The sequence below is a fragment of the Miniopterus schreibersii genome, assembly GCF_964146895.1.
Source record: "Miniopterus schreibersii genome assembly, chromosome: 1".
Taxonomy (NCBI): domain Eukaryota; kingdom Metazoa; phylum Chordata; class Mammalia; order Chiroptera; family Miniopteridae; genus Miniopterus; species Miniopterus schreibersii.
In genome coordinates, this window is record NC_138101.1 from 113,824,594 (window position 1) to 113,838,359 (window position 13,766).

Below are 13,766 nucleotides of genomic sequence, written 5' to 3' on the forward strand. Positions count from 1 at the left end.
ATATGAGTATTAATATTTTAACTCAGATATTAAAATACATATATTACAACTTTTCAATCATGTACATTATTTTGAAGAATTAGTCCTTATTAATTAGAGCCTGTTTCTTTAGGTTCTGTGTTTTCTAGACACTCAGGATTTGGCTTCAAATATTTTATTTAAATAATACTGTTTTCTTAATGGTTTATTGTACCCATTGGTTTTATGCATTCAACTTATTTTATAGCAGGATTTTGTTTGCCTCTCCTTTGTATAATTAGTCTTGTTTTAGTCCCTTTCCTCAGAAGTAATTTTGGAAAACAGCAAATTGCCAGAAGGAGTAACAATAAATTATAAATCTTACTGCAAGAACGGGGTGAATGGAACAGGGGAAAATGGGAGAAAATGCTCCAATATTTCTATTGGAGATGAGGTAGGTTGCATAAACATTTTCTGAAGAAAAGAAAAAATTGCTTTTTTATGTAAACGGTCTAGTTTATAATTTGAGAATAAAAGAAATGAGGAGCTTTTTGAAATATTTTTTAGTAGATTTAAATCACTTAGTTAACTTAAAACTTTATCTTGTTTTTTCCTTTAAGGTTCAATTTGAAATTAGCATTACTTCAAATAAATGTCCAAATAAGAATTCTGAAACTGTTAAAATTAAGCCCCTGGGTTTCACTGAAGAAGTAGAGATTATTCTTCAGTTCATCTGTGAGTGTGAGTGCCAAAGTGAAGGCATCCCTGGTAGTCCAAAGTGTCACGAAGGGAATGGAACCTTTGAGTGTGGAGCTTGCAGGTAAGATGGAGGTGGTTGGAGAAGGATACAGAGAGGTATTGATTGCTTTGGAAAGATACAGGCAGGCTGTGTTTTGGGACATCCAGAGAAAATCTCTGTATATGGAACAAATAAATGTTTTGTTCCAATCACTGTTGCTTACCACAGGATCAGTTTTATGATTGTGTGTGTGGTATTTATAGAAAGTTCTTCCTTGCCTTTTTTTCTTAAGACTGCTCTTTAAAATAAAAGCTTTTATAGCCATCCAAGATGTACTTTTAACAAACTGTTAAGGTAGCATTTGGATTTTTCTCTCATATAATAGCAATCTGAGTTTTCTAGAGCTAAATAAGCTTATATAAATACGTTTATAAAAAAATGCTTTGGAAAAATAGATCAAATTTATAATGGTGATTTTATCTGGGAAATTGAATTAAGAGGCAGTAAAGGATGTTCACCTTTCATTACATATACTTCTGCACTGTTGTAATGATTTTTAAAAATGAATACATTTTGTAAAATTAAAAAGAAAACTGTATTTCAGAACTTAGAATCAAATTAACTTTAATCAAATTATTTTAAAATTTATTTTTACACTGTGGCTACTTTTTAATTAAAAATTAAAATTAAAAATACTCTGAATACAGCTTTCTCCTTAAAAGAGTAATAGGAAACGGGGAGAGTATTTTGATTAAATGTCAGCCCCAAATGACTGGGCTCTTAAGGATGTTAATCATGAGAAAAATAAATGGCATTATTTCATCATCAGCTATTAACTACTATTCTAAATAGCAATTAAAATGTTACATTTTTATTTTTCATGTACATATCCTGATTCATATAGATCCATTTTTAGGAAAATATCATTTAACTAAAAAGATTATCTTGAAAATGTTTTGCCTCCCTTCCGTTTATATATTTACCAGATACAGAATTATTGTATTCACTGTCTATAAGCATTAGGTGTTTTAAAAATATACAGTGTGTCTAAAAAGTCTGGACCCATAAGATGCATTTATTTTTAAACAGTATGTTACTTCTATTTTCAAGTGATATGCTCAGTGTTTTTCTTCAACTTCCATGCACTTTTGGGATGTGTTTATTGTACTTTACTGTACTTTTTGAGATTAATAATTGGACCATGGCTTTAAATTTAGAGAATACTTCACCTTTAGAATAGCAAATGTAATAGGGTATCATTTGTAAACATAACATACTCTTTAAGTTTATCCTATTTCCAAATGTATTATTCACTTGTTTATTGCTGGATTATATTTTCATTTTAGTTAAAATGGTTACTCTTCTGAAGAAAGTTTCTTTCCCTAGACCCTTGCATCTATTCCATATGAACTTGAATGGCTGGTATGTGTGTGCATATGTACACTTTTGTGTATATGAACACTCCCATGTAATATAATTGTAGCTTTAAAGACATTGTTCACAGTCTTATTTCCTCTCCCATTGTTTCTCACAGCTTAACTTGCTGTTCTTTTATGTGATTGAAATTTTGGACTCTTTCTTTAGGTGCAATGAGGGTCGTGTTGGCAGACATTGTGAATGTAGCACAGATGAAGTTAACAGTGAAGATATGGATGCCTACTGCAGGAAAGAAAACAGTTCAGAAATCTGTAGTAACAATGGAGAATGTGTCTGTGGACAGTGTGTTTGTAGGAAGAGGGATAATACAAATGAAATTTATTCTGGCAAATTCTGCGAGTGTGATAATTTCAACTGTGATAGATCCAACGGCTTAATTTGTGGAGGTGAGAAAGGGGTCAGAAAATGTGATTCCCATGTAATACAATAAAACTGTTCAATGTGCTTGGTGAATATATAGAAAATGGACATCACTGAGGGTCAATTCATCCCTTAGATACACTTTCTTTCGCATTACTGCTTATTTTTACTTTTAAATCAATTACCTGATTTTTATGTTTTACCACTGTTATGAGAAATGATATTTTTTATTGCAGGACAAGGTGTTTGCAAGTGTCGTGTATGTGAATGCAACCCCAACTACACAGGCAGTGCGTGTGACTGCTCTCTGGACACGACTTTTTGCATGGCCTCAAATGGACAGATCTGCAATGGCCGGGGCATCTGTGAGTGCGGTGCCTGTAAGTGCACGGATCCCAAGTTTCAAGGGCCAACTTGTGAGATGTGTCAGACCTGCCTTGGCGTTTGTGCTGAGCATAAGTAAGTATTCCTAGTTGCTTGAAATAGTTGGTATTTACTGTTTGTTGCCCTATCATCACTAGATCTAGAACTGTACCTACAGTAGCTTATACTGTAAATAAGCTGTCTGCCACACAGAAACCATTCTTTAAATCTTAAAATTTTTTTCTCAATAGCTAGTGTTCAATGATGTTGAAATGTGTCATAATGAGGATGATACTGTTATTTTGATCTGAATTTGTTATATAATTCAACCTGTGTGATAACCTTTGTTAGTTAGCATTGAAGGTTTTGCCCCTTGAAGAACTGTTGTATCAGTAACACACTGTTTAAATTACTTTGGTTTTATGTTATATATTTAATATCCGATAGGGCAAGTTTTATTTTACTATTTTCTTTTTCAGGATTTTAGTTTGACCTGTAATAAATTATAGTTACACTTGGGAAACTAGCATCTTTATATTTCGTTTCTCATTTGAGAAATGTCAGATGCCTCTTCATTTATTCAAATCTTTCATAGCTCTTGGTTTAATTTGGTTAGATTTTGAGTCTAGACCATAAAATAATCTTTAAGCAAATATTTATTTTAAGTAATAAATTTTAAATGTAATAATTTGTGTTTTAACAGAGAATGTGTTCAGTGCAGAGCCTTCAATAAAGGAGAAAAGAAAGACACGTGCGCGTTGGAATGTTCCCATTTTAACATTACCAAGGTTGAAAGTCGGGACAAATTACCCCAGCCAGGCCAGGTCAATCCCCTGTCCCACTGTAAGGAGAAGGATGTTGACGATTGCTGGTTCTATTTCACATATTCAGTGAATGGGAACAATGAGGCCATTGTACATGTTGTAGAAACTCCAGGTAGAAATCTGATCATTTCAAAATGCTTATTATTTTTCTTTTATGTCTTGATTCTACTACTTAGGCCTATTGGCAGTTCCTTTAATAACCAGGAATGGCTTCCACCTTGGTGATTTTAGGTTCAAGTTGGGACAGGTTTAATCTCAAAGTTTAAAATAGTATTTAATTAACTATATAAGAAATGAGGAAAAGAGAATACAAGTTTTAAGTTTATGAGTGAGGAGTTTGAAGATTAAGTGCAATAATCCACACAAAGCACTTGGCACAATGCCCAACACTTAGTAGGTACTCAGTAAGAGTTATATCATTATTGATGATATCTAACTTTGAGCTTGAAATAGGCTGGGACACTGGAAAAGATAATTTGTTAAAGAATACTATAAAGTGTGAATTTGTTCAGCTTCTCAGGAGATAAAACATTTTTTGGTGTTTCTGTGCATTTTTTTAATATAGCTTTGATTTTTTGTGGGACTATAAGTTTTCTCTTGGATAAATATTAGGAATGGATTTGGGGAGCATATGTTATTTATATAAGGAAGAGCAAAACTGGTTTTTAAAGTCTCTGTACTGCTTTGCCTCTTCAGATTTGTGTTTTGCAGTAGTGTCTTCCAGTTTTTTCCTCCTTGTCTTTTCATTTTCTTGACAGGGTTTTTTGAAGACCAGACCTCTAATTTTTTTTTTTTTTTTTTTTTAAATATATCTTTATTGATTTCAGAGAGAGGAAAGGGAGAGAGAAAGAGAGATAGAGATAGAAACATCAATGATGAGAAAGCCATTGATCGGCTGCCTCCTGCACGTCCCCAACTGGGGATCGAGCCCGCAACCTGGGCATGTGCCCTGACCAGAAATCGAACCCAGATCGCCTGGATCCTGGGCCGACGCTCAACCGCTGAGCCATGCCCGGCTGGGCAGACCTCTAATTTTAATTGAACTACACATTTACAGTTCACCAAATTTTTTTTTTTATGTATCTTGCTTTTGTTATTTTATCTGAGAACTCTTTGCTTAACTCAAGTTCATACGGATTTTTCTCCTGTGTTTTCTTCTAGAAGCTTTATAGCTTTGGTTTATTTATTTAAGTCTGTACTCCTTTTGGCTTAATCTTAGTATATGGAGTGAGGTTTAGTTTTTGCATATGAATATCTAGTAGTTCTAGCACCATTTGTAGAAAAGACTGACCTTTCTTAACCTTTGTTGAAAATGAGATAACCTTATGTGTGTTGGCCTATTTATGACTATATTCTATTCCATTAATCTATGCAACTGTCTTTTAGCTAATATTACACTGTCTCAGTTATTGTCGTTCTATACTACTCTTGAAGTCTGGTATTGTGAGTTGTCCAACTTCGTTCTTTTCCAAAAGTGTTTTTGTAGTGCTTTCCTAGTTCTCTGCCTTTCTTATATATTTTAGAGTTAACATGCTGATATCTACAAAAATCCTGCCAGGATTTTGATTGGGATTGCATGATCAAATTAGAGGAGAATTGATACTTTAATAATATTGTGTCTTTTCATGGACAGTGGTGGGAAGAGGGACTGGGGAGGAGGTGGTACGGAGTGAAGTGGGTCATTGGGGAGAAAAAAGGACATCTGTAATATTTTAAACAAAATTTAAAAATAATAATAATATGTGTCTTCCAGTCCCACAACATAGAATAATTTCTTTCATCAGTGTTTAGTAATTTTTAGCAAATGCAAATGTTGCACACATTTTGTTGGATTTATACATAGCTATTTTATGACTTTTGAAGCTATTGTAGAAGATACTATTCTAAAATTCAGTTTCCAATATGTAAAAATAAATTTCCTTATATAGAAATACATAGTGATTTTTTATCAATCATGTATCCTGTGGCCTTGTAAACTCATTAGTTCTAGTGTCTTTTTTATAGATTCTTTGGGATAGTCTATATTCACTTATTTTTCTATAAGAGACTGCTCGGTCTTTGTAGTTTTGGCTGTACTCTGTACACATTAATCCCTGGTGTGCTCAGTCTTTTGTTCATACTTGTTCATACTTTACAGAGTGCCCCACTGGTCCAGACATCATTCCAATTGTAGCTGGTGTGGTTGCTGGAATTGTTCTCATTGGCCTTGCATTGCTGCTGATTTGGAAGCTTTTAATGATAATTCATGACAGAAGGGAATTTGCCAAATTCGAAAAGGAAAAAATGAATGCCAAGTGGGACACGGTAAGTTGCAAAACATCTAAAGAGCAAGGTCAGTCATAAAGTAAATGTAACACTTCTGAGATTTGTTTATTAACTCTAAAACTGATTATTAAAGTCCTCATTAAGTGTTTTATTCCTCCATAAGTTCGTTATTCAGACAACTCACATCTAGTGAAAAACAAAACATCTTAAATATATTTCATTAAAACAAAATACTATAGAATGTATTTCCTGGTTACTGTAGTCAATATTTTTATTTTCTTAGTAATTTTGGTCTTAAATCTACTATTCTGCCTTTCTGCTTCATGTAAAGTAGAATCCTATTCAATGGAAAAATTTTTCTTTTTCTTTTTTCCCCCAACAAATAACCTTAAGTGGAAAGCAGCCAGACCTAAAAGGCTACTACTGTATGATTCCATTTATGTGACATTCTGGAAAAGGCAAAGCTATAGGGGCAGAGATCAGATCTGTGGTTTCCCAGGGCTGGAATGGGGGTAAGGGGTCATGAGGGATCTTCTTGGGATGACCTTGATTGTGGGTGTATTTATGCATCTGAGAATTTATGGAACTGTACTTTAAAAGGATATATTTATCCTCTGCAAATTATAACTCAGTAAACCTTGCTTTATAAAAAAATTTTAAAAGCTGTTAGTCTCTGAAAGTTGGTGCTAGCATTTAGGGCTTTGAAATTTGGAGTCGGAGGTGGGCCAGATGTTGGCCCTTGTGTATATTTTGAAATAGGAAGTCTGTGACAGTTTTCAGTATTTTTAAGTTATAAATGAATTTTAGTCATTTGCATTCTAGTACAGTTTGCTTGGGTTTTTAAAAAAATAATGAATTTTAAGAAGTATAACAATAGTAAAGTTAGCAAAATAGTAAAAATTTTTTTATAGTGTTTAAACACTATGTCAATTTTCTGATGAAATCATTAGAAACTATTTTTTTTACTTTAGCAAGAAAATCCGATTTACAAGAGTCCTATTAATAATTTCAAGAATCCAAACTATGGACATAAAGCTGGTCTCTAAGTTACCGTTCGTATTTTCTTTCATTTTCTGTCTTTGCATGTGAACTTTTATTCTTTTTCATTGCACTGTGTGTCCTTTATCACTATTGCTATTTTTTAAAAGTCTGGCTTTATTTATATGACTATATTATGGCTTTTCTTTTTGTGTATTATTTTAGAGTTAGTGTTTAAAAGGGCTTTAAAGCATAATGGCCTAGAAGCAGCATCTGTGTTGTAGTGAAAAGAGAATGTGCTTTGTGGTCAGACTGACTAGGGTGAAATCCCAGCTCTTCCACTGAGTAAGTAGGATAGTGGTGAGTCGCTCACTTTACAGAACTTGAGTTTTTCATATCTTTAACAAGGAGTCAGTAATAATGTCTTCTGTGTGATGTGGTGGTTTTTGGCTGACAGGATACCAGCATGTCAGTTATAATCCTGACTACAGACCAATAGTTTTTGTTTTGTTTTGTTTTTTTAAAAGAATACACCTTTATTGATTTCAGAGAGAGGTAAGGGAGAGGGAGAGAGAGAGAAACATCAATGATGAGAGAAAATCATTGATATGATGTGCTGCCTCTTGCACGCCCCCCCTACTGGGAATTGAGCCTGCCACCCTAGAATGTGCCCTAATCTGGAGTCGAACCGTGATCTTCTGGGTCATAGGTTGATGCTCAACCACTGAGCCATGCCTGCTGGGCCAGACCAATACTTTAGATGGTATTATCTTTATAGAACAAATTATATGTAAGTTTTAGGGTGAAATATTGAAAAATGAATGTGAAGTCTAAATTTTTAGCAAAATAAAAAATATATAAATGTAACCTCGCATAACATTTATTGTTTCTAGAACTATTTTGAGATTCTTTATTCTTGATTGTACCTTGATATTCTATTAAAAAGCAGAAGACCTTTGGTTTATATATACACATATATTTCTTGTTAATTTTTGAATGAGTGTAATACTCAAATCTAACAACCTTTTTGAAAAAGCTAACAAAGACTTTAAAAGTTTTATTACAGCCCAGCTGGGTGTGGCTCAGCAGTTGAGTGTCGACCTAGGATCCAGGCAGCCTGGGCTCGATTCCCAGTTAGGGCACATGCCCGGGTTGCGGGCTCGATCCCCAGTCGGGGACGTGCAGGAGGCAGCCGATTAATCACTCTCATCATTGATGTTTCTCTCTCTATCTCTCTTTCTCCCTCTCCTCTCTCTGAAATCAATAAAGATATATTAAAAAATAAAAGTCCTATTACAGTTTTAAACGAAAACTTAGAAAATTTCATAGTTATAATAACACTGGCTGATCACTCTTTAAGCTATTTTGATGAGTCTATGTTTTCCCTGGATGACGAATTTATCATTGTCTCTTATCAGTAGTGGACACAATTCTTATATCTGAATTTTCATGAAATGCTTCTAGCATATTTTACTATAAGCTCCTAAAACTCTGTAATGAAAACATTGTGATTAGAACAAATTCTTCTGACTGGTGATCCAAAGTTCTTTTTCCCTTTTCCAGCTATTTTCTTATTTCACACACGAGAAAATGGAGGCAAATGAAGGATTAGGTAACTTGACCTAGGTTCATGCCTGGTTAGTGGAAGAGCTGAGATTCAAACCCAGGCATTTGGGCTCCAGGTCATGGTATCTCTACATTGTACTGGTATCAATCACATATTCTTCAGGAGACTGTTACCCAATTAGGAAGAGGTAGATGTAGATCACTCTTTGTAGAGAATTATAGCTTTTTGACATTTGTTGTAACTTAGAGTAACACTACTCTGTTGGGCAAACAGTAATGGGGAAATCACTTTATTACATAGAAACCAACACTAGTTTTGCTTATAAAGTAATTAACAGTATCCTAATACAGAAATGTTTAATATTTTCAGACATATAGGAAGTATCAATAAAATTAAAAGCCATTGCTGATTTGATTTTTCTTTTATTTCTAAGCTAATTTTAAGACTTTTGAAATGGCAAAATTAAGTTTGATGGCGGGAAATTATAGTCAGATGCATATATGGCCAGGTTGTTCCATTTTCATGTTAGTCTGAGACTTGTCACATTCTTTTTCTTATCTAATACTTTCCAGAAAGTCATTTTTAGAAGGAAACTGTTGCTTGGATTCCTCCCCCCTCCCCTCCCCTCCCCTCCCCTCCCCTCCCCTCCCCTCCCCTCCCCTCCCCTCCCCTCCCCTCCCCTCCCCTCCCCTCCCCTCCCCTCCCCTCCCCTCCCCTCCCCTCCCCTCCCCTCCCCTCCCCTCCCCTCCCCTCCCCTCCCCTCCCCTCCCCTCCCCTCCCCTCCCCTCCCCTCCTTCGTTGGTAGTCAAAAACAGTCAAATATTGACAATTTCAATATGGTTACTTCTCATAAAAGAAAAAATTCTATATGCCCTACTGAAAGGTGAAATTTTCAGCTTTGCTGTATGTTAAATTGTACTTTGAAGGAAATTATTAATAATAGTGAACTTAATGTCTGTATTGCTAACTTAATTTTTGGCTAAAATGTTACCTTTTCAGCCAAAATAAGCATTTGGGATAATTCTAGAAGCAAAAGTAACAATGTCTTTTATTCATTAGTGAAATCCCAACAAACTGACAGCTATGGATTATTTTGAGTTGTTTTCTCAAGAAAAATTAGAGTAAAAATAAAAAGTAGAAATTAATGAGCATCAAGAGATTAAAATAAATCCTGACTTGTAAAGCACCTTTCTGATATGGGACCAAAGTTTGCCAATCAGTTGTTTTAACATATTTTGTATAATGGGCAGCCACTGTAATTATTTCAGTACATAAGACTCTTATGTAGGGACATTAGAAAAATCAAATTATCAACTTCATAATTGTTACAGTGGATTGAAAAATTGTCTAGTCTGTCCTCCTCTACTGTTAATGTGAAAATAAATGGATTCCTAATCTTCCACAGTTGTGGATGATCTAATATATTTTATAGGGGCGATTCTGTAGCTGCCCCTGTCAGCCATTCCAGAGTGAGCACAAAGATGAAATTTTACTGAATACAGAGGATTTCATTTCTGAATATAACCCTTTTGATTAAAATAGACTTTGCATTTTTGTTGGGGTAGAGGTGGGGTTGCATTATGAACAATGAAAACTAATCTTGAATTAATTTAGTTTACCTCCAATTTAAAATGGTTCCTAATGCAGATAATTTGATTTTACCTCTAACCTTGCATGTTGGATTTTTGTTTGAATGGACTTTGAAATAATAAATATAAATGTTTGTCTATATGAAAAGGCAAACTTTTCTCCAAAGGTAAGTTCTGCCATATAAGTTATATTTTGGGCTCATTAATAGTAAGTGTTTTTCCTCCTTTGTTTTTTGTTTCCTGGGTGTTTTTTTGATACCTCCTTTACAATTCTTTTTTTTTTTTCTTTTTTTTAAACATATCTTTATTAATTTCAGAGAGAGGAAAGGAGGGGGAGAGAGAGAGATAGAAACATCAATGATGAGAGAGTCATTGATCTGCTGCCTAGCCCAAAAACTGGGCATGTGCCCTGACCGGGAATCGAACCCCAATCTCCTGGATCCTAGGTCGATGCTCAACCGCTGAGCCACGCCTGGCCGGGCTCCTTTACAATTCTTAAGTATTAAATATTAGATTTACCTAATGTATTTATTTTAAATAAACTTAAGTAAATAGTAATTTATTTTCCAGCATATTTGAAAGAATGGGCAGTACTATCATATGCAGATAAGAAGATATAAATAAAAAGTATAACTTGCTCATACTATATAACTTATTAAGAATATAGTTGCTGTGATCCAGTTTTCTGTCTTCATTGTGAAATGTCTGCAGTAATTTTCTCTGATAATTATTTGGCTGTATTTCTCACTTGGCTGTCAAGCCTACTTCCATTTATAAGAACAGGAGAAAAAAGAATGCTGTAGCAGATATTTTGAATATATCAGTTAGCATGAGACTTTTTAAAGAAAATGGAAGTGTTAGGTTGTACAATATTATTTTCCTTTTTTATTTAAAGCTTTTATTAACCTGAGCTGCTCATCTTGAATTTTTTTTTCTCTCTTGTTTTCTTTCCTTTTTTTTTTTTTTTAACATTTTTTTCTTAGTTATTTTTCTGCTTAAAATATCACTCAATATATTTTTGGATCTTATTATTATTATTTTTTACTTATATATCTTTATTGTTGAAAGTATTACCAATGTCCCCCTTTTCCCCCCATTGATCTCCTCCACCCTGCATCCACCCCACCTCTAAGGCCTTCCCTGTACCAATGTCTGCGTCCATAGGTTATGCATATATTTGTGTATCTTGAAAGATCTTTTGTGTTTATGGCTTGAACTTGTTTACTGGACTTAATTTCAGTACTCTTTATTAAAATATAGTATTGCAATAAAAGTAAAACACTTCACCAGTACAGTGTTGAATAATAATAATTATTTTGTAAAGAATGGTAATTATTTTTTAACATTCTAAGCAAATTTGGCAGTGTGGTGACTTGGAGGCATAGTACCCTCAATGACACTGACAACCTTACCCAGAATTCTCTAAATCAGTAACTTTTGTGAAAGAACCTCAGGAGAACACCTCCCTCCCTCACAGAAATTAAGACAAGGATTCCCATTAATTATCAAGCACCTTCTATGCACAATAAAGAGTTAAGAATTAGGCAGTTGATTTCAAAAGAGTTAATTCTTTCTTAAGACACGTATTCAAAACTAGCTAAAAGAGAGAAACCGTGACAGCACATTCTCTGCTATGGAGGACATTCTCTGCAGTAGAGGAAGGACTCAAGGATGAAATAATCGCCAGATACCAGGGCCACTTTTAGACCTGTAGAGCAAAGCTTTCACTTTCCATATTTACATAAACTTTTATTACTATCTTTTCAAAAAATTGAGTGTGATATCTTGACCAGTAAAATGGAAACGATTTCTGAAAATGACCATAGCTTTTAATATTGTTTTATAAAATAATGTTACATGATTTTAGTACAGTAACTGATAATTTTTCTCACTTTTCTTTTTTTAGGGTGAAAATCCTATTTATAAGAGTGCCGTGACAACTGTTGTCAATCCGAAGTATGAGGGAAAATGAGCATTACCTATACCAATTTTACAACACTCAATACAAAGTAGTGAATTTCATAGTCACAGAGTAAGGTAGCTTTAGGGCAATATCACCATGGATTTTACTTGTGTAGGTTTTGAAAATGTACTATATGTATAATCTAAAAATGTTTTAATTATTTTGAAAATAATGTTATAATCAATGCCAGGGACTGACATAATACTTGAGACAGGATGTGTTATCCTTGTCACCTAAGGTCTTGTTGTGCCTTTTTGATCTTTTCTTCCTGGACTATTGAAATCAAGTTCTTATTGGATTAAATGATATTTCTAGAATGATTGAAAAGACAGTAGTGAAAGTATGATGAAAGTTTCTGTTAATCAAGTATTCAAACTGATTTTTAGCTTTTCAAATATGTCAGTTTTCAGTTTTAAAAAATTCAAAGTAAACGTCTTACTAGCTAGCTTAGAATTGTTTTAAATTTATTTTACTATTTTCCTATTAGACATGATTGATGAGATGAGTATTTTAGGAGTTAGTTGTATAAAATAGTTTTGAAATATTTTATCTACAAAGGCCATGGGAAAATGTCATAATTAGGAAGGGCAAAACAGCTTTAAAATCCGAGTGCCACTTTAAGAAGTACTTAACTTGGAACATTTATGCTTTCTCTTTATAAATTCAAGCCTTGGATAAAAGTATTGGAAAAATTGTCTGCAAAAAGTCCTTAATTTAGCATTATTTACCGAAAGGCCTTAATTTGCATAGTATTTTTTGAATTGGGGACTTTTGGGTGAGTTTATTTTGTTTTATTTAAAGCCTGGTGCTTTTTATCACCACTTGTAATCATTTAATGTATTTACAATTTTGAGGTAAGAGTTTTTTAAATCAGTACTTTTTCTTTGACGTTTTAGCTGTAAATTTGCCTTTTTAATGAACATGTGAAGTTCTGTGTCTTAAGGAACAGCTATCACTATCCCAGTCATACTTTCAGTTAGTGCTAAATAACAGACCACTGTATATTTACTCCCCACTATTTGAGTTGCAGTTTGTGTTTCATACTAGTCACATTCTTATTTTAAGTGCCTTTTAATTTTAACAGTTTACTTTTTACAATGCTGTTTACTGAAGTTATTTATTAAATAAAAATGCCTAAAATAACTTAAATTGGATATTTTTATTCTATATCCAAATTGGATATTTATTGGATATATTTTCTCTCTTTGCATGACATTTTAATAGCTTAAGAAGGTTGATGTAAAAGATTTCATGTTGATGGGTATTTCACATAAGAAGCTAAAACAGCCCTGGCCGGGTGGCTCAGTTAGTTGGAATGTCATCCCATCCGCCAAAAGATTATGGGTTCAGTTCCTGTTCAGGGCATATACCTAGGTTGCTGGTTTGATTTTTGGTTGGGGCGTGTACGGGAGGCAACCGATGGATGTTTCTCACATTGATGTTTCCCTTCCCCTCTCTTTAAAAATCAATAAAAAATATCCTGAGGCAGGGTAAAAAGAAAAGCTAAAACACAGTATTCTTTAAAAGAAAAAATAAATAAAAGATGTGCTAGGGACATAAGTGTTTCCAGAGAATCAAATCCTTCCTTACTGGTGGGAGTGGTGTTCTAACGATACCTTTAGAAAAATAATTTTCTGAGTGGTTCCAAGATGGGGGCAGATTAAGTGGAAGCTAAACTGACTCTTCCAAGATCATACTGGAATTACAGCTAGAATATAGAAAA

At 33.8% G+C, this 13,766-nt stretch overlaps 1 protein-coding gene across 4 annotated transcripts in view; it reads left to right on the plus strand.

The window, feature by feature from the left end:
* The window catches only part of ITGB1 (integrin subunit beta 1), a 45,961-nt gene extending 32,775 nt beyond the window's left edge, over positions 1 to 13,186 (plus strand). For 3 of the 4 annotated variants that reach the window (XM_081154950.1, XM_081154951.1, XM_081154952.1), the window contains exons 10-16: positions 272 to 412; positions 579 to 778; positions 2,282 to 2,520; positions 2,731 to 2,953; positions 3,561 to 3,793; positions 5,819 to 5,985; positions 11,987 to 13,186. In XM_081154950.1, coding sequence (XP_081011076.1) covers positions 272 to 412; positions 579 to 778; positions 2,282 to 2,520; positions 2,731 to 2,953; positions 3,561 to 3,793; positions 5,819 to 5,985; positions 11,987 to 12,052 — 1,269 coding nt within the window. In that variant the 3' untranslated portion in view covers positions 12,053 to 13,186. Of the gene's footprint in view, positions 1 to 271; positions 413 to 578; positions 779 to 2,281; positions 2,521 to 2,730; positions 2,954 to 3,560; positions 3,794 to 5,818; positions 5,986 to 6,917; positions 6,999 to 11,986 lie in introns of all 4 variants that reach the window. The other variant, XM_081154953.1, reaches the window with a different exon arrangement.
* Positions 13,187 to 13,766: the final 580 nt, after the last annotated feature.